The sequence below is a fragment of the Nymphaea colorata genome, chromosome 6 (genome assembly GCF_008831285.2).
Source record: "Nymphaea colorata isolate Beijing-Zhang1983 chromosome 6, ASM883128v2, whole genome shotgun sequence".
In the NCBI taxonomy this organism is placed as follows: Eukaryota; Viridiplantae; Streptophyta; class Magnoliopsida; order Nymphaeales; family Nymphaeaceae; genus Nymphaea; species Nymphaea colorata.
The window spans coordinates 17097220-17116028 of record NC_045143.1 but is presented as its reverse complement, the minus strand read 5'-3'; the positions used below and the strand labels follow the sequence as shown (position 1 = coordinate 17116028).

At 38.0% G+C, this 18809-nt stretch overlaps 1 protein-coding gene across 3 annotated transcripts; it reads left to right on the top strand.

Moving 5' to 3' along the window:
- The first annotated feature begins 8368 nt into the window (after window positions 1-8368).
- On the top strand, window positions 8369-17683 carry LOC116256193 (actin-related protein 5). 3 transcript variants are annotated; one of them, XM_031632473.2, is made up of 12 exons: window positions 8369-8515; window positions 8621-8691; window positions 8863-8987; window positions 11601-11645; window positions 12225-12327; window positions 12477-12586; window positions 14644-14753; window positions 14831-14921; window positions 15093-15524; window positions 15749-15876; window positions 16199-16541; window positions 16711-17683. In XM_031632473.2, the coding sequence occupies exons 1-12, from the start codon at window positions 8415-8417 to the stop codon at window positions 17209-17211; spliced, it is 2160 nt and encodes a 719-aa protein (XP_031488333.1). In that variant the 5' UTR covers window positions 8369-8414; the 3' UTR covers window positions 17212-17683. The 3 variants fall into 3 exon arrangements, with proteins under 3 accessions (XP_031488333.1, XP_031488334.1, XP_031488335.1); XM_031632474.2 differs by lacking the exon at window positions 8621-8691; XM_031632475.2 differs by lacking the exons at window positions 8369-8515; window positions 8621-8691 and having other exon boundaries at window positions 8893-8987; window positions 12220-12327.
- Window positions 17684-18809: the final 1126 nt, after the last annotated feature.

Sequence of the window (18809 nt, the reverse complement as noted above, 5' to 3'; positions counted from 1 at the left end):
CCTTTTTCCAACACTCTTGATTTCTGCAGTCTTCCGAGTTTTCATGCAAATGCGCAGTTAAGTTAGTAAGGAAGACCTGATCCAGGTGGTTTACTTTAGTTATTCAAAGCTCCTTTCGTTCTGTTTTAATAACACGATGCAGATGCACAGTTGCACACTACAAGATGATGCAGATGCACACTCTTAGCCCAGTGAATGAACTAAACTCTTGTTGGCGGAGTGTGTGAAAGTTGATGAAGAAGTTCGCAATTACAGAACGACATGGAAAGCTGCGTAGTAAATTTTCACATGGGTACTCATTTATAGCCGCAATCTTGTGTCGGAGAAAACAAACTTTCCCTTTTAAAAGCCTGCTCATCCGAAAGCTTCGAAACACCAAAGGAGTGGAGGATACACACTTGTTTGGTCCTCAAAAACTTCTACCTTTCAGATTCAATACCATCAAGATGCTTCTATTAATTTATCGTCTTTCTTCACTGTTCTAATAATTATCATACGTATTTAAGTATGGAACCTCTGAAAAAACTTTACATTTTTTTTTTTAATCTGGAAAAGGTAGTGAATATTTATTAAATGTTCACCCGTCATTGGGCATTGAAGTTTCATAATTGTGTGTCAACGCGCGCAGTCTCTAGCATCCCTATCTAAGAAAATACAGTTCAAGATACGCTGCAACTTGCAAGCAAGGATCGATCGTGGCAATTTCCTGGTAGTCGTTTTCCAACTATAGTGAAGACCATTCATTCTTTTCAAATTAAAGAGGTGAAGACTCAAACTCTTATGGAGACATCTTGATCGCTCCACGTACACGGCAAGAATTTCCACAGGAATAAATTTTCATCTTCTCAAGTACGCAAGTCCTCGCCTCTTGATTGCATCGGCAGGACTTGCTACGAAGCAGTGTCACTGCCGGCGACCGGCGAAGGCCACGTTAGGCTGTATCTTATCAAAATGAGGCCGTTATCTGGTCTATCTTCACTCGTTCAGAGCAATCAATGACCAAGAAAATTAAACTCGACGAAAGATCAAATTCATATGAGTTGACCTGCTCGGAAGTTACTTGCTAGTTTTCTCTCACTGTACTTACTTATGACAAAGATAGTTCTCACGAGCTAGAAAAAACAAGAAAATTGAATGTGCACAGTTGTAGTTGGTTTAACACGCAAAGTCAGTGTCTCTAGCCAGGTCTCTGACTTTTTCGTCTACTAAATAATATTTCTCTCCTTCTTCTTCTTCTTCTTCACTAGGAAACCTCCAAGAACCAGACGACTAACTTCATATGCCGATGCTCGTGAAAATCGGTTCCCACGAATCACCTTCTTCACGTGAAGCCGGCTAAATAAAAAGAAAAATGTTTCCTGGCTTTAGAACAAGATGATTGCATCTAAAGGGTTAAAATAAAGAAACAAAACACAAAGCAAAATAGTATTAACATATTTTTGATAATAAAAAAAAGAGAGAGGAGATTGGATCAAAACCCCATATCAAATTAAAGCCAATTTACATTCCCGGCTAGTCTCATCCACGCCGGTTTCCGGCTGAAGGGCAAGCATGATGCCATTTTTCAAATTTATATGTAATTTTCTTTCACAGTCTTTTTATTTCCTCGTTGTTTTTTCATGGTTTGACTTAGTTTTTCACCGTGGGGACAGGATGTTGACCGTCAGAGTGGGTCAGAAGGAGGAAGAAGTCAGCCCGTCATCTTCTTTCGTTTAAACCGATTGTGGTACAGGTGCAGACCCGAGGAGATCTCTAGAGGTATTCCCGTTGTGCTCGGTCAACGCTCGGGCCCACTCGGGGCATAAATGAGCCCAGCAAGGGGACAAAAAACCAGGCTCAGCCTTGCGTCGCCGTGAGCGCCTCGCAGTTCACGTGCAGCCCTGGGCTAGCACATGGTGGCAGCCCCTTCCCCAGCCGCTTTAAATACGGTTCCTTTGGCCCTCCAACATCGTTTGGAGCTATGTGATGTGCTAATTGGAAAATTATTTTTTTTTTGTAGATGCTGTTGTATAGTTTTATGCTGCAGTCATATTTTTCTCAAGTTAAAGGGAGTGGTTCATTCCGCCGCTCCTAAAAGAGACCACTTACCTCTCCCTGTCCGCCTCACAAGATTTTCACAAGCATGTCTTGGAACCTTTTATGGTCCACAGGTAAAGTGCATTAGGATATGAGAGTAACCACTCCAAGACTGTTACCGGTCATTTCTTTCTTAATTATTAGCACAAACCTGAGTCCTTAGAGAAACTGAACCACCTTGCCACCCTACCATCCATTTCTTTCTCAATTATTAAGGCAAAAAAAACATGAAAAAGGCAAAATAGACATGATTGGCGAGGCTGAAAGATGCCCCCAAAATCTCTCCCTCTTTTTGTCTCTCCCCAAAAGTTGATTACGCCACCTCCAATAATCAAGTCGACTTCCCGAGGAGACTCATTTAAAGAAATAAATGGTTAGATATGATTTGAAGACATCTGATTTTAACTGTATCTAAATTATGCAGATCTTTGGTTAGCTCTTCCATTCAGCATGGCCATTCAATATGCGCCCAGCCCTAGTTGACCTAGGCAAAGGCCCATAAGTCTAAGTTTCACTTCATTACTACGAGAAATTGAAATGACCCATTTCTGTTCCTAGTCAAGGTACTTTGCTCAACTTCCAGAATGCTGCCATAATTTCCGGACTCTTAAGTACTCTAGCTTTTTCCTTGATAATCCAAGAACTTGTCAGCTTCTTCTATCTAAAATGCGTGACAATATCTTTACGAGGACTGGTTTCCATGCAACAAAGAAAAAAGACTGTTCGAAGTGAGCAAGTTTGCGACTCCATTGCCATATTCACAAGTCCACTGTTTCGCAATTGTGGCTCGTCCGTTTCACTGTGTTTGCCGACACTCTTGATTACGATCAGGGACAGATAGAAAAGGTATTACATTATTTTATTTGCTTTCGATAATAATTCATGAGGCGTGCATGAAACATTTGGTTCATTATTATTATTTTTCTTAGAACATCTGCTGATATATAGTAGTTTCACAAGTCAAATAGGCCTTTTCTCTTCTTCAACAAAATGCATGTTTAGCACAATAATGAATACAAGACCTGAAGGTTCTTGGGGTTCAAGTGGCAGCTCGGCCAAGTGCCTCACTCCAAGAATAATTGTTTCTCCATCTGTTCTCCCAAAGGAATTGCACGCTCAATAGCTTAAAATGTAACACCATTTTGCCCTTGTAGATCTATCAAACGTTGGTAAACTATATGATTTCAAAACAGTGTGAGGAGTCGCTACAGGAAGGAAATCCAAACTGAGGCTGGTAAAAGAAGAGGAAGAGCACAAAAGGAAAAAAAAAAAAATCTAGATTAAATTTTGAAAAATTTTGGGGTTGCAGTAAGACGTTTGCTTCCCTTCCCTGTGAAAAATCGGGCTTGCGATAAGGACAAAAATCAGAAATCCAAAAAAAAAAAAGAAAAGAATGCGTCGCTGACTTTTTTCACCTCCTCCTTATGGAACGAACACAGTACTTTGGCTCAACCTTAAAAGCATAGGGCCGAATGTGCCTTGTCTTATTCTCTCTCTCTCTCTCTCACGCACACACACACACACACACTCACATAAGCTAAGCACGCAAGCGCGTACCACACTGTAAGATGAGCATCATTTGGTCTTCTCTGGCTGTGTCAGCATCATTTGGTCTGGACCTGGCTTCCTTTACATTTGGTTGTCCTGTGTATGAACCACTTGAATTCATTCAATTAGTGGTTGGGGTCTTCTCTTAATCTGAACTTAAAGAGAAAATTACTAAAATTATGAAGAAAATGTACGTACATGCGCACATGCATGCTTGCATCTGTGTGTGTTTCAAATAACCATGTTGGGGTTAGATAAAATTATTTTAAAAATTTTAAGTTATTTTTTTTTACAGCCTGCCTATACCCATCAAGGCCTTAATTCAAGCTCAAGGCCACTATTACCAAGGTGGATGAAGCTCATGCTATCTAATAAAAAAATGTCAACCCTAATAACTAATAAGCTGTATGAAAACTTGAAACTATGACAGTAACATTTCGTTACTGTTACTGTCCCCCATAACAGGTGTTCTATGAATCTGTTTTATTTTTTTAAGTCAAATTCATGAGACAATAATAATGTGTTATCCCTTTTAGTCCTGTAATTTTCACAAAAACATAAAAAATTGCATCCACATATCTTAACAAACATAGCATTTTAATAAAACTGCATCAACAGCTAACGCTTAATTTTCGCCATTTTGGAATTACTGTATGTGTTTTATGCGTTCACGCACATGTAATGCACCCGGTTTTGTCAATCTATTCAATTCATTTTTTAATGAATTATGATCGATATCAACACACAACTTATTTTCATAAGCGACGTAAAAAAAATCAAATTTGTACACTCTAAGGGCCTCAGAGCTTAGACCCCACCAAACCTGAGCTTGCATAAGGAGTGACGCTCGTGAGAATGAATCCACATCTTATTCGCAAGCGCAGCTGCCCCACTACGCCAACCTCTTTAGGTCTTCCAACAAAATAACTCCCAACTAATTCGAAAGCATCAACTCTGCACCTGCCCAACAAGAAATATGGACCCTTGTATAAAATTAGCTAACTTAAGGACCACTAACTTTAGAGCCGCACCATTTAAAGTTAGGATAATCGTTTAGGTAAAGCCTACATTCTTTTTTTGTCTCACTGAAAACACCTGCTAATTGGTCAGACGCTTTGTGATGGAGAAGGTGCTCTAATTATCCCTACTATCTACCTGCATTGTCTTATATATATAGTTCTATTATATATATGATAAGTGTTATAATGTGACATAGTCTATAAAGATTATAGAGTATTTGTTTTGCTTCTGTAACAGCTATTCTACAAGAGAAAAATAAAGAAAACAGATGTATTAGTACTGCATTTGATACGTTCAATCAAATTTTAACCTTGAGTTGAATCATTGCCAGAGATATCATGGACCATGAAAGTGAAGACCTCTATCAGAGAATTCAGAAATATGCCTCGCTTTTATTGGAATTTGAAGCACAAGACTGGCTTACAGAAATAAGCTTTATTCAAGCCCGGTTTAACTTAACTGCCTTGATCCCAGTCAACTTATTTGTTGCATTAAAAAGCGGATTGAGTTGAGCAACGTTAATAGTTCAGCTAGTTCGTGGCTTGTTTACTGCAGACATTCAAGTGCGTGTGACGCACATGCATGTCTGTATACATAATGCAATTGCAAATTTAGCAGAGAGAATTCTATATCAACTTCTGTAAAAGGATTTAGGGCGATCTATCAATCAGTTTCAAAAGTCACTTCAGTTAGCTAAAAAAGACTAATATATATGCCGGTTAAGCTACTGCTTATCTAAATTTGGTAGAAGAAGCAGACAATTGACTCAGAGGCATGAGAGAATTAAGTTACATGGGGAAGAAGTGCTCTAACGAGCATCCATTACCCTTTTCTCTTATTCTGTCTCACTCACCAACTCAAAATTGTATACCAACTCCATTGCAGAGAAAGAATCTATCTAAAATTGGCAATCTCTGTAGAAAGCACATGGGGTCCAAGCTTCACTATCAAGACCTTACTTAATTCACCAAGCTATCTCTCTTACCCACATTCGCTTTAGTATGTAGCGGCTTCTTAGGCATAAGACAATGAAAGTGATGGGACAACCCTGGGCAACAATTTGTCAGTGAGCCATGTATGGGGTCTAGTTGCATGTGCAGATATCTACAAATATTGCGTTAGAATGTTTGAATGGTTAATAGGTGGATGGGGAAGTTTTGGGACCAGGGCAGTTGGGAACAATGCCCTAGTTGATGGCCTGATCTTAGCTAGCTTAGTACTTTTTCTGGTTTGATTACAAAAGCATATCCTGCCCTCTTCAGGGAAAGGAACATACGTTCCCTAGTTGATTTTTAGTTGTCATGCGTGGGCCAGGTACATAGTTTGGACCCTGATAGATCTTTCACATGGAGCAAGTGGTCCTTATATATATACATATATATATATATATATATATATATATATAGAGAGAGAGAGAGAGAGAGAGAGAATAGGGTCCAGCATTTCTGCATTCACCACAGATTGCAAAATTAAAGATATAAAAATATTCATTGTTTATGATATAAAAAGATTATGCCTTTGTTTAAAGAAACATGATGTGATTGTGAATGTTGTTTTCAAATTCAAATATCAAACACTTAACATAATCATGTCATGTTTCTGAAACAAGAACATATATAATAATTCTGAAACATCTATTATAAGAACATGCTCGTTTTTCTCTACAGACTATAGGTTCTTGCTGGCATATGCGTTTCCTTTTTAATTAACTGGGAATGAAGTCTATCTATATCATTTTAAAAACATTTTTCAAGGTTTTTTTTTTTTTTTTGGTAAGGCAGCTCTTTGAAAGTTAGCATCAAAGGTTAGGAGGCAGTTTGAGGAAGCTAGCTCTTAATGGTTGGGCTGCACTTTCTTAGTCGCTTATTCCTTCAGAAAGCCCCATGTTTATTTACAATCTGCTGAATGGTACAATCATATAGTTTCCTGCAAAGAGCAAAATCAATATCATTCACCAGGTAAGCAAGTACTCCCCAATTCCAATTTTCTGTCCAACTAATAAAATGAGATTTTCTAGTATTGCACTAGCAAGTTTTTGCTTTAGCATTTCTCTATGGAATTCTCCAATTTAATGGTCATAGAATTGTTAAAATTGGTTTCCTTGTTGCGCTATTACTTTTTCGTTCGAACCATTTTATTCATTTTTTCTTGACATTTTTAATATATATATATATATATATATATATATATATATATGTATATATATATTGCATAATAGTCAAAATTAAAAATATGTTGTTGAAAGCACCATAAGCCATTGGTAAAGGCATTACGAACCAATTTTGTACCATGGACCATCCCTCATGTTTGTCTAGTGACTGTTTTTTGTGAGATAATAAGCTCATGAACTTGGTCTTATTTCATCGTGGAGAAACAAATAGATTTTTAATTTTTAGCGATGAATCTGATTTGAACTTCCGTTCATATAAATAAATATAAACAAATATTACAATGATGGATGCCAGACAATTGTTAGATGGTTAAAATTTAAAAATTCCTTAGTGAAAAGACCATAAATTGTCATTAAAGCTACTATAAACTGTCATCATGCCATGAACTATCACTAATGTTAATGTAGCGACTATTTTTCAACCACAAATTTTAAAATTTTGCCCATTGGGCAACATCTGACATCCAACAGCATTGAATCTCCTATATGTACTGTTTATTGTGCAATGGAAGCTAATGTTGACAAACTTAGTGATGCCAAAATTACTGTCCGTGAAGGAATCGGCCGCACTAAAACATTGTTTTGGTTAATTTCTTTGAGCTACTTCGTTTATATACAGTTTTTTCTGTTTATTTCTTCAAGCTCCACTATGCTGCTTTTCTAGAAGTGAGTCTATTGTCCATCAGAGGGGCTAGTTTGATCTTTATTGGTTTTTTTTCATTTTTCAGTCTGGTTAGTCCAGAAAGTCATAATGGATTTTGGCTTTTGGTCACAAAAATTGTGAGCTAAAAATAAGCAACATTGTTTATTAACTACAGTACCTGCGAGGTCGGATATAATTAAGAAATTTGAAGGAGTGTGAGCTCCGCTTGAATCCATGAAATGATTATTATTTATTGCAACAAGAGTTTGATCATCTGCGAAGCTCCTTCTAAAACATTTTTTCGTAAGATCCAATATTTTTACTTCGTTTAACTAGACTTGTATTCACCATGTGAAAGTATTCCAAATTTTCTTGTGTTTTTATTTCAATTACTTTTCTTTTTAAGAAAAAAACTCTGGTTTTTAAGCATTCGTTTTGCTTTCAATTTAAAAAAAAAAAAATGACAATCGGTAGTTTCGTAAATTGGAGTCTCACTTCTAATATAAATTGTCAAATGAAAGCTTGAAACAAAACTTTCTTAACCTGATATTACCTTATATCGCTAAATTACATTAATCTTGTTTTGCGTAGCACTAGCACTTTTTTTTTTTTTTTTTTTGGTTTTCCTGGTTAACAAAAACGTACTTCGGGCATCTATTGACAATTTAATAAAATTTGTCGATAAAAGCCTGAAAGATGAAAAAGGCTGGTTGCAATTTTTTTTCAAAATTCTAAAAGCACCTTTTTTTGTTTTTTGTTTTTAAAGACTATGAGCAAAAGGTAGGCCGGTAAACTTTTTTTCTCGAATTGGTAGCATTTGGATATGGATCAAATCCAGGTTTTCGATTTGATCCATTTATTCTTATGTTTTTTTCTCCCCGTAACCGGTTACTTCTTTCTGCCTCTCTCCCTCGAATGGGATGAGACTCTTGGACGGAGCGGGAGGGCGGGAGTGCGATGCCGTTCTTGACGAGGCCTTCCCGGCAGGAGGACTACAGGGCGTTCCCTTCCGACCGCCCCATCGTCATCGACAATGGTGCCTTCAACTGTCGCATCGGGTATCTCTCTCTCTTTCTAGGGTTTCTTCTCTCTCATTTTCGTCGTCCTCATTGCTCTCTGAAGCTTGGCATCCGTCTCGTTCTCCTTCTCTTTTAATGGCATAGATGGGCCGGAGAGTCCGATCCTCGAATCGTCTTCCGTAATGTACTTCAGAGGCCACGCCACAAAGCTACGGGTAATGCACACATCCTTTGTTGTGCACTTCTCCTTTTTCCATGATTAATTAGGGTTTTCAGAGGGTCCTTCGATTTCTCATAGTACAGTGAGGTGGACTTTTATTTGGAACGCCTTTTAGTTTGAGTTGAAAATTTATCGTCATCCTTTTGTTGATTTGGTATCTTGCCAGGTGAGAGCGTCAGCATCGTCGGTGATCATGATCCTGCTCTCATGAAGTACTTTGACTTCACGCGTTCTTCTCTTCGGTCTGCTTTCGACTCCAATGTCGTTTATCAGTTTGAGACAATGGAATATGTAAACTTCCTTTGCCTTTTCAGCTCCAGTTTTGCGGTGCTTTTTTGAGTTTCTTGCCATCACTTTTGTCTCTTTTTACCTTATAAAAGACATTTGAATGAAATTCCCATACAGAGTTGTGCATGAATTTTGGGTGTTGCTTCTTTTGTAGTGGTTCTGATCGATTAGCATTATCAGAACAAATTGAAGTATCTGCATTTGGCGACTGCTATGAATATGATTGCTAAATATGGCATAGTACATAATGCTGTTTCATGCATATAGATGGATGAAATACTGTTCACTGATGAACTCTCTTAGCTTTCAAACAATGTGATTATAACTTTATATGTACCATATTCCTACTCACCGTCGATACTTGGTCGATACTTGAGCTTCAACTTGTTGTGAGGGACAGTATGGGTACTGCTTCGTAATTAATTTCCTAGTCGTGCTAATAGTAAAGGATTCTTACAAGTTGTACGTTTTTGTAAGTATGTCAATCCTGTCTGGAATTTTTGATAAGTTGTTGACTGGAACATAACGTCTTGTGCTTGTCTTCTTTATGGGCATCTCAGAACTTCGTTCTTAGCCTTGGTATAGCATTTTTAATGACCTCTGAACTTGGTTTGCTATGGATGTTTTTTGTTTGTTTGTTCATTCCTCGATGATCTTCTTTGCGAAAGAAAGATATAAATGCAGTCTCACCATCATAGCATAAAAGTAGCAGGTGGGAAGGACAGGAGTGCAGTTGTTTCTCTACCTTCCTGTGAATGCTTCATGGATTTTTGTTGGTCAGGAATAATGATAAATATTGTTGTTTCCTACATGTATCTAGTTGCTTAATATCATGTGGATGTCAGATATCCATAGTGAATGATTTCTTTCACCAAAACTGCTGTTTTTCTAGGTGAAGCAACTACTCTATTGATGAACTGTAGGCTCGACGATGTGTTTATACTTTACAGAGCAGTTCTACTTGACTTTTGAGGAACTGAAATTCCAATACCTTCTCAGGAGGGCTTATATTAGGGATGGACATGCAGTGAATCAAGTTCCTTTTGATAATATAGGCATAGGTACAGGCAACCATGTTGTCAAGGATATGAACATGCTTCCCCACAGCGAGTGCAAATAAACTCAAAATCTCAAAATAAGCAAATAAGAAAAGAAACTAGCAAAGGTGGAGGCATGACAATGGGATCTGTTCGAGAGGCAAATACAATTTTTCTCTGATGTTTTATTTGCTGCAACTGGCCGAGCTGTCTGGTCATAGTGTGCTAGATGGTAAGATGAACAGTTGCAAACATTTACAAGGCTGCACACCAGCTCTTACCTGCAGAGATTCAGCAGATAAGGTTGACAGGGCCACATATCTTGTATCATCTCATTTTTATTTTAGTATCAAGGTTTAAAAGGCTACCAAATATGGCCACCTGATTTCCAAATGCGATATTTTGTAGGTGAAATTTAGTTACCTTTTGTCTAGCTTTATTGTAGTTTTGGTTGCTTAGTTTCTAAGTATTGACTTTGTAGTTCGGATTCCTCTCTTGGGGCAAATGATTCCTACGGCTGGTTACTTAGAAGTTAAATGACGTGTGGGCTTAATTGTCAAAATCCTGAGTAGTCCAAGCAGTAGAGTTGGTTGTTTATGTTTCGAACAACTAGTCAACGAGTCAGCCTAGACATTGGTACGAGTTGGATTTGCTAGTCCTCATTAGTAACTTTAGGGTCTTAAACATCCTGTGTGCGACTTTCTGAATTTGACAACTTAGCTTACAAGCTTGGAAATTATGCTTTCTCATGTTTCAAACCTATATTATGTACTGTATAAGAATTAAAAGCCACAGTTTCTCTAATCATTCAAGCCTATATGGGATGACATGTCAAGCTTTAATGATAACAATGTCTTCCATTGCAACTGGCCGAGCTATCTGGTTGTAGTATTGCTCGATAGTAAGACAAACAGTTGCAAACATTCAAAAGGGCTACATACCAGCTCTCACATGCAGAGCTTTTGCAGGTGAGGTTGACAGAGCCCCATATCTTGCAAAATCTTATTTTGTTTTAGGACCAAATGATCCAAAAACTGCAAGGATTATTTGTGTGCCTGAGCCTTGTGAACATCAGTTGCTTCTTTCTGGTCATGTTGGTCTTATACATGCCATGGACATTTTAGGTCATTAGCATGTTGTGTTCAATATTTTACATTGTAAGTCTTGATAACTGATTTTACTGTGCAGTGTGCACTTATCATACTGAAAATAAACAGTTATTGTTGGTTGTAATTTTGTTGCTTTTTATGGTAATATCATGTGGTTCTCGAACTAAGTACAGCTTGCTGTAGTTTTTATTTTATCTTTTTTGGGAAGGGTTACAGACAATTAAGCAAAGGGTTAGCCTTCCAATAATGTAAAAAATGTGGTTCTTTTGAGTTCTGACGATTTGATGCCTGGAAGATCTGTAGTTTTCTTTGTGTGCTATCTAGTTCCATGTAAATTTGAAAGTATAAAAAGCTATGCACAAATCACTGTGAAATGATTGGTGGACTAAAGCAGTATGCTGTAATCTCATCATTTACAGCTGATTCTGTATATTATTTACTTATTCCTACCTTTTTTCATCTTCTCTTAGATCCTTGATTATGGATTTGAGCGAATTGGTGCTGATGGCCCAGGAGTAAGTTTTTCTGTCACTTTAAGATTTTTCCTGTTCTTTTAATTCTTGATACACATGACTTTTAGGTTTTGTTCCAAGGTACAGTTGGTGCATCCTTCATGGATAGGTTCTGTACTAGGATTTTACTGTCTTAATTGGATCCTGTTCAGCCTACTTCATCATTTACTTACTGCTAAGATAGAAATTGGTGCTGTTAATGTTCTAAAAATAGAGCGATATTTTTTATTTTTGGAGCAGCAAAAAATATGCATTATTGAATTTTTAGCCATTGCTTCTTTTTGTCCATTTTGTTTTTACTAAACAAATTCTACAGTTATCTCTATATTTAACAAAAAAGTTACTAAAAAGACCTATTACTGCTTTTGTTATTCTTAGAGTACATGCAGATAAAGTGCTGGGGATAGTATTGGTAGTCACATTGTGAAGATAGTGATAAGCAGTCTCTTCTATGAAGGGCTCCTTTTGACTTGGGATGCATGTATACTTTTCGTGAATGCTGACTTTGCATATCCTTATGATTGCTTCTGGTTGTACATTATAGTTTCTTATTGTTCTTTTGTTAAATTGAGGGCAGAGCAGGTGGATCATCCTGTCTTAATTACAGAATGTGCATGCAATCCCGTTCATTCTCGCAGTAAAATGGCTGAGCTCCTGTTTGAGACTTACGACGTACCATCTATAGGTATATATTTACATATATGCAAGATGTGTACATATACTTTTCTACTGCTTAAGAGTCCATTGTGAACTCTTTTTCGTCCACTTACTCTTGTTTCTTTCTAGTTGTTTATCTTATTCTTTAAGATACCAACTTTACTTCTTGCTTTGCAGCATTTGGCGTTGATGCAGCATTCAGTTATAAGTATAACCAACATCTAGGGATGTGTAATAATGATGGAATTGTCATAAGCTCAGGATTCATGACAAGCCATGTAATTCCGGTATGCTATATCCACTTAGATCTGAAATTTTTCCTGATCTGATAACTTGGTGAGAAATGATAATGTAGTTTTATTCATATAAAATTTCCATAGGTAAATCCATATGGATGGAAATATGCATATGGGAATGAAAAAATGTGTTAATCACATCTAGGTAACTTTTGTACACTGGCATCAAGTTTTCAATTTTGGTGTTTATCAATTTGTGTGAATCTGTTGTCCGTTTACTCAGGTGGTAGACATGCCTAGTTACATTAAGCTGCCGTTGCTAGATATGTTTCAGTCTTTTGTGTGTTGCAGTAGTTACAAAAATGAACAAAGTAATTTCAGCTCATATGCTTTTCAGAAGGTTTTCACAGGAGTAACTCAAGGAGATTGTCATGCAAATGAAACTGAGTATAACCTTTCAATTTATTTGGAGACCATCCCATCCTCTAATTCAACTTCTCTGTCTGTTCTTTAGATTGTCAGTTTTCTTTCTTTTTTTTGGCTTTATGACTTGTACCATGTTACCAAGGTTCAAGGTTCATGCTTTTTTATTCCAATTACCAGTCCCAATGAGCATCTCTCCTGTTCTGGTTTTTTACTATATATGCAACTCTTGATCCAATCCGAGGGTATGGACAAAGCTGGAGATTTATTCTTGTCAGAATGTGTCAGAAGACCCAGAGCACGTCTCTAGGGTCAACATTTTACATGCAGAGACTAAAAAGTGCTTGTTACTTCTCTCCTATAATCTGGAATGAAAATTTTCTGATTGTTCAAAATGTGTGGTCATGATGGAATTGGTCAATTAACCACCAGGAAGCAGATAATCTGACACTAATTCTTTGATTTTTTGGTTTATGTTAGAGGAGCATGGTTGTTAGAGTTCAATTTCAACCACTTGTTTGATTAGTTGTTCTCTATGTCACATAGGTACGGGTACGAGTTCAGATTATTTTAAAAAAACTTAGGTATGATGGTAGGGTTATATATATATATATATATATATATATATATATATATATATATGAAAGACATAAAATAAGAATACAAACAAAATAACACATTCATGATTCAAAATTTATAGATTCTAAAGATGGAAACTATTGAACAAAATATGAAAACACAGGTCTGTATGCATTTCTTAAGTGTAATTGGTGTAAAGAACAAAACTGAAATCCTAAATTTTGGATAAGAAAGGACTCGGTCAACTTTGACCGAATCGTAAATCGGACGGTTATGGTCCTGGGTACGTTGACCGTATTCGGTACTGTTTGACCAGTTCCCAAGAAGTACCTGGGACAATATCAGTACCAATACCGGTGTTGTACCTGACCGGTATGAGTATTCTGCCTTCACAGCAGTACCCATGTGACAAAGTTGGTTCTCTAGCTGTTTTTTTATTTTTATTTTTGAGATTTTTTATTCTAGGGAAATCGTGAAACAATCACTACCAGCGATGGAATGGATGTTGAAATCTAGATGCTTCTTGGGCCTGGTAAGTTGCATAGACAAAATACGCTTTTCATTTTAAATCACTTCCTCAAGGAAAAAAAAGTAATTCTACAAAATCCTTTCAACATTCAAATACAGGAAACTAGCTCAAGATAACATAAGAAGTGTACATGGGGTCTTTTCTTTGATGTATCAAATGAGACTGCTACTACTGTTCACTGCTTACTTTCACTGTGTGGCTTGGTGCAATATGATTATAGGCCATGAGTTACTGGTGACTTTATTTTTCATTGGTTGAACTTTGTTTTTAGATAAGAAAAATTACATTGTTTCATGTTTTCTGGGAGAGGATATTACTAGAAGACCCATAAACAGAGTTAACCGATGACCAATGAACAGTTATACATATAGACTTCGTGAAAACAAATGCAAATTTTCTGCCTATTCACCAAGTTATGTCTAACTTGATTCTCTTGTGTTGTTGATATCCTTTTCCTTTCTAAACCGTTTTCCTGAAGGGTCTTCTGTAATTAAGTTACTGTATTGTGTATGAGTTTGTCGCTTCCACAATTTATCAACAAATTTTCTGTAATGCAATTACTTTTTGTTCTTTTCAGTTTGTGAAAGGTGAGCCTGTTTATGAAGCATGTTGCAGAACAAACATTGGGGGATACCATGTCACTGATTATATGAAGCAGCTTCTTTCACTACAGTATCCTTATCATATGTAAGTATGCCAAAAAAGCTTTGCAGTTATTCTATGCACTCTGTTTTCCACGCTTGTTTAAATAAATCATTATATAGGTCAAGTATTACGTGGGACAAGGTTGAAGATTTGAAGATGGAACATTGCTATGTAGCTCTTGATTATGCTTCAGAAATCAAGTTGTTTCAGGTTAGAAAATTCTGGGATATGCTTTTCCAAAGCTGTTCTCTAGGAAGTCAGTAGCAGTAGTTATCCATTCACTGCACCCTCTTTCTAATGCTTGAGCAAATGATAATGTTGCTATTAATGTCTTCAGCCATTTCAAGAATGGTGATGCTCATACTTTTTTTGAAATTCTAGAGTGGGACAAAGGAACCCGAGGAGAAAATTAGATGCTGGCAGCTTCCTTGGGTGCCGCCTCCAGTTGTGGAGGAGCCATCAGAAGAGGAGTTGGCAAGAAAAGCTGCCATTAAAGAAAAGCAGGGCCAGAGGCTGCGAGAAATGGCTGCTGCTAAGAGGTCATCCAGGATAACAGACTTAGAAAATCAACTCCAAGGGTTGAAGTTTCTTCTGTCTCAGTTGGAAAAGGTTGGGGAACATGAACATCAGTCTTTCCTAGAAGAAACTGGCTATGCCAGTAAACAAGAAGTTGAGTCTGCCATGAACAAAGTTATGCAATCTTTAAGAAAAGCTAAGGGTGAGCCTGCTGAAACTGAAGACAAAACTGAGATTCCAGAAAGTCAGAAGTACCCTCTCCTTGATATACCTAATGAGATGCTAACCCCTGAGCAGGTATGGTATTGCTTTGTGTGATTTCTTATTTGGTGCATTTGTAGAATGATTATATTTTGTTAACGTCTAGTGTCTACTAGTACTGTATAAAGTAATCTGGTATCACATTCATGGTTAGAGCACTTACTGATTGCTTTCTTGTATGGTTTTGGTTATTATGTTCCATTATGCACAATATTGGATTCCTGTGAGCTACAATTTTGAACATATATCTTATTGAGCAGTTAAAGGAGAAAAAGAAGCAAATATTCTTAAAGACTACATCAGAAGGTCGACAAAGAGCAAAACAGAAGCGCTATGAAGAGGAATTACAGCGTGAAAGGAGAAACCAACAAGATGAACTGAAACGCTTGTATGACACCATCTCTTCTGTTGACTTTTTCTGTTGGTCTTCGTCTCTTTTTCTTCAATCATGTTGATCGGTTACTTCTTTTGTATATGTATCATTTTCTCTAGAATGATCCTTCTTTTTCAGTAAAAGTCCACAAGACTATGTATTTTATGGTTGTGCTCATGTTGGTGTATCGAAGTGCAGATATCTGTTTTTAATTTTTAACAAAATAGTTCTATTCATGCATACACTTCGTTGTGATAAGGGTTGTGTTTGCTCAAGATTATGGGAGTCATACTGCCATCTGATTTTATGAACTTTATCCCTTTGTTTACATCTATAGAGAGAATCCAGAACTTTATCTAGAGCAGCTACGTGCTAGGCATAAAGAGCTTTCCATGAAAGTTGAACAGAGGAAAAGATTAAAGACAAATGGTGCAAACAACAACGGCTCTACCAATGCCTCAGGTGGGGTAGGACGCGGGGAGCGATTGAGCGCAGCTCAGAGGGAAAGGATGCGCCTGTTAACAACTGCAGCATTCGACAGGGGAAAAGGGGAGGACACTTTTGGTGCCAAGGATGAAGATTGGCAACTCTACAAATTAATGAGCAAAGACAATGATGATGACGATGATGGGCAAGATGAAGATGAAGCTGAGTTATCTCGTATCACATTGAGACTTCAGGTGAGTTTTTGACTGTGATCCCATATAACACATTTATTTCCTTTTAGTGGCTTTGGCAGTAACTTTACCATCATTTAAATGAGTCCTCTAGGTACCTTGGATATACAATTTACGATCTCTGTGCTTTTATGCTTTTGGTGCATTTTAGCCGATATTTGTTGTTTGACAGGATCTAGATCCCACTTTTGTGCTGAATGCAAGCGCAGGGACCTCACAGCCTGTGGCAGAGGTTCCGAAGTTCCGTCCTCTCACAGCAAAAGATTTCCAGATAAATCTTGGGGTTGAAAGGTTTCGATGCCCAGAGGTTCTTTTTCAGCCACACATTGTTGGAGTAGACCAAGCTGGTCTTGATGAGATGGTTGGGATCTCACTCCGAAGGCTCTCATTGAATGACTTAGCAGAGTCGATGTGCAATTCAATCCTTGTCACAGGGGGGAGCTGCACCTTCCCCAGCATAGAAGCAAGGCTGCATGCTGGAATCACCAAACTCCGGCCATTTGGATCATCCATAAGAATCGTAAAGGCTTCAGACCCCATTCTGGATGCTTGGCGTGGGGCTGCACATTATGCTGCCTCAGGCCAATTCTCTGAACAGACTTTCACTCGACAGGATTATTATGAGAAGGGGGAAGACTGGTTAAGGAAATACCAGTTCAGATACGCTTTGTAGCCGGATGAAATATGGAAGAAAATCCAATAGGTAAAGGGAATAACCTGTTGAGATCTCTGAGGATGCAGGTGGGTGGGTTGTGCTTTGGCAGCATCTGACTCGCTGACTGTCATCCGTGGTCTAACCGTGAGCCAACCGTTCCTTGGATGCTAAATCTGTGCCTGTTCCAGGTCAACTTGTGAAGGTGGTGGGCCAAGTTCTAGCGTAGGGCCCAGGAGATCTTTGTGGTTCTGATAACTGGAGGGGTGGAGGTACATGGTGTGTTTATTCTACACTCGCCCGTTGACAGAAAACTTGGGGCAACCGGTGTTATTCCTTCTGAACTAAACTAGTGAAACGCTATATAAACTTGTCCTGGGAATGCATTTCATCCTGTATCATCTGTATGAAACACATTATGGTACATCTTTTGTCTCCTTCGATGATATAGAATCTGCCAGGAACGCCACTATTTAATGGACCTGGTATGGAAGAGCTCGTGCAAATGACCGTTTTGCTTTTAATGTCATTCTACATCTTTTGTCTCCTTCGACATAGAATCTGCCAGGAAGCCACTATTTAATGGACCTGGTATGGAAGAGCTCGTGCAAATGACCACAACGCCTCGTGGGTAAGATATGAACGGGCTGGTAATTATTGCGTCTGTGTGCGCTGTAGTGGGATTCGACATTTCTCCAACTTCGGTTGGTGAATGGTGATGAGTTGTACCATCGAGGACGAGCGTGCATTTCGTTGATCTGATAAGCTTCTTGAGGAAAAGTGGGAGAATGTGCAGCCAACGTGAACATGCAAGTTGGCCGTTTGGTGAAAATTCTTTCCATAATTTTTTTTTTCCACCTGCAGTTTGGTTGATGTGAATGGTTGGATACCGTTATAGAAATACCGTCTACGACCGAACAGCCTGGGCACAATTAGTGCCTTGATTATTGTTCTCTCTTTTGTCAAAGAGTGCTATTATGTCAGTGGTGTGTAGGGAAAGTCATAAAAAATATTCTGTGGAGGATGTGGATGACAATGCCTAGATTTCTCAATGGCTGGAACCCGATGTAGCTAAGCGCGTAGGAAGCCATTGGAATCTGTTACAGCAAGAAAAGATTTATACCAGATCTTGACCCATTTGCAATTCTAGCTGTATCGGCCGTGATCGTTAGGTTTGACTGGTTGTAAGCCAAGAAAAGGTCGAGGCCTTGAGGCGAATTGATGGCACAGACAGGTGTTTGTTATCTCATCCACAGCACAAGAAACATTAAAGGTAATTTCTTAACTGTGGTTAAAAAAGATGAAGCACACGAACGGTTATTTCCCAAATTTTTAAATAAATGTTTTTAATTTTGGGCCGTTAAACCACTCGAGGCCTTAATCAGGTTAGCACGTTTTAGCGCCACAGCTACTAAACGAAGGCGGCGTTGTCCGATGAATGGCCTATAGCGTGCAGCGAAAGACCAATGGAGGACGCAAATTATGTGACAAAAGGGGATTGTCAAGCTGAACGCGTTTATACACGACCAATTTCAGGTCGGATTTGGTAAAGTAGGTGCCATGAGATTAACAACCAGCTTTGGTGTTCATGTGAATCCGTTACTTTTATATGAAACTGA

What these genes read in the sequence shown, in the direction of transcription:
- LOC116256193 (XM_031632473.2), top strand. Translation starts at nt 8,415, where the DNA reads ATGCCGTTCTTGACGAGGCCTTCCCGGCAGGAGGACTACAGGGCGTTC. An exon ending in GCCTTCAACTGTCGCATCGG is followed by an intron (nt 8,516 to 8,620) that starts GTATCTCTCTCT and finishes TTAATGGCATAG; the next exon opens with ATGGGCCGGAGAGTCCGATC. An exon ending in TTGGTGCTGATGGCCCAGGA is followed by an intron (nt 11,646 to 12,224) that starts GTAAGTTTTTCT and finishes AGGGCAGAGCAG; the next exon opens with GTGGATCATCCTGTCTTAAT.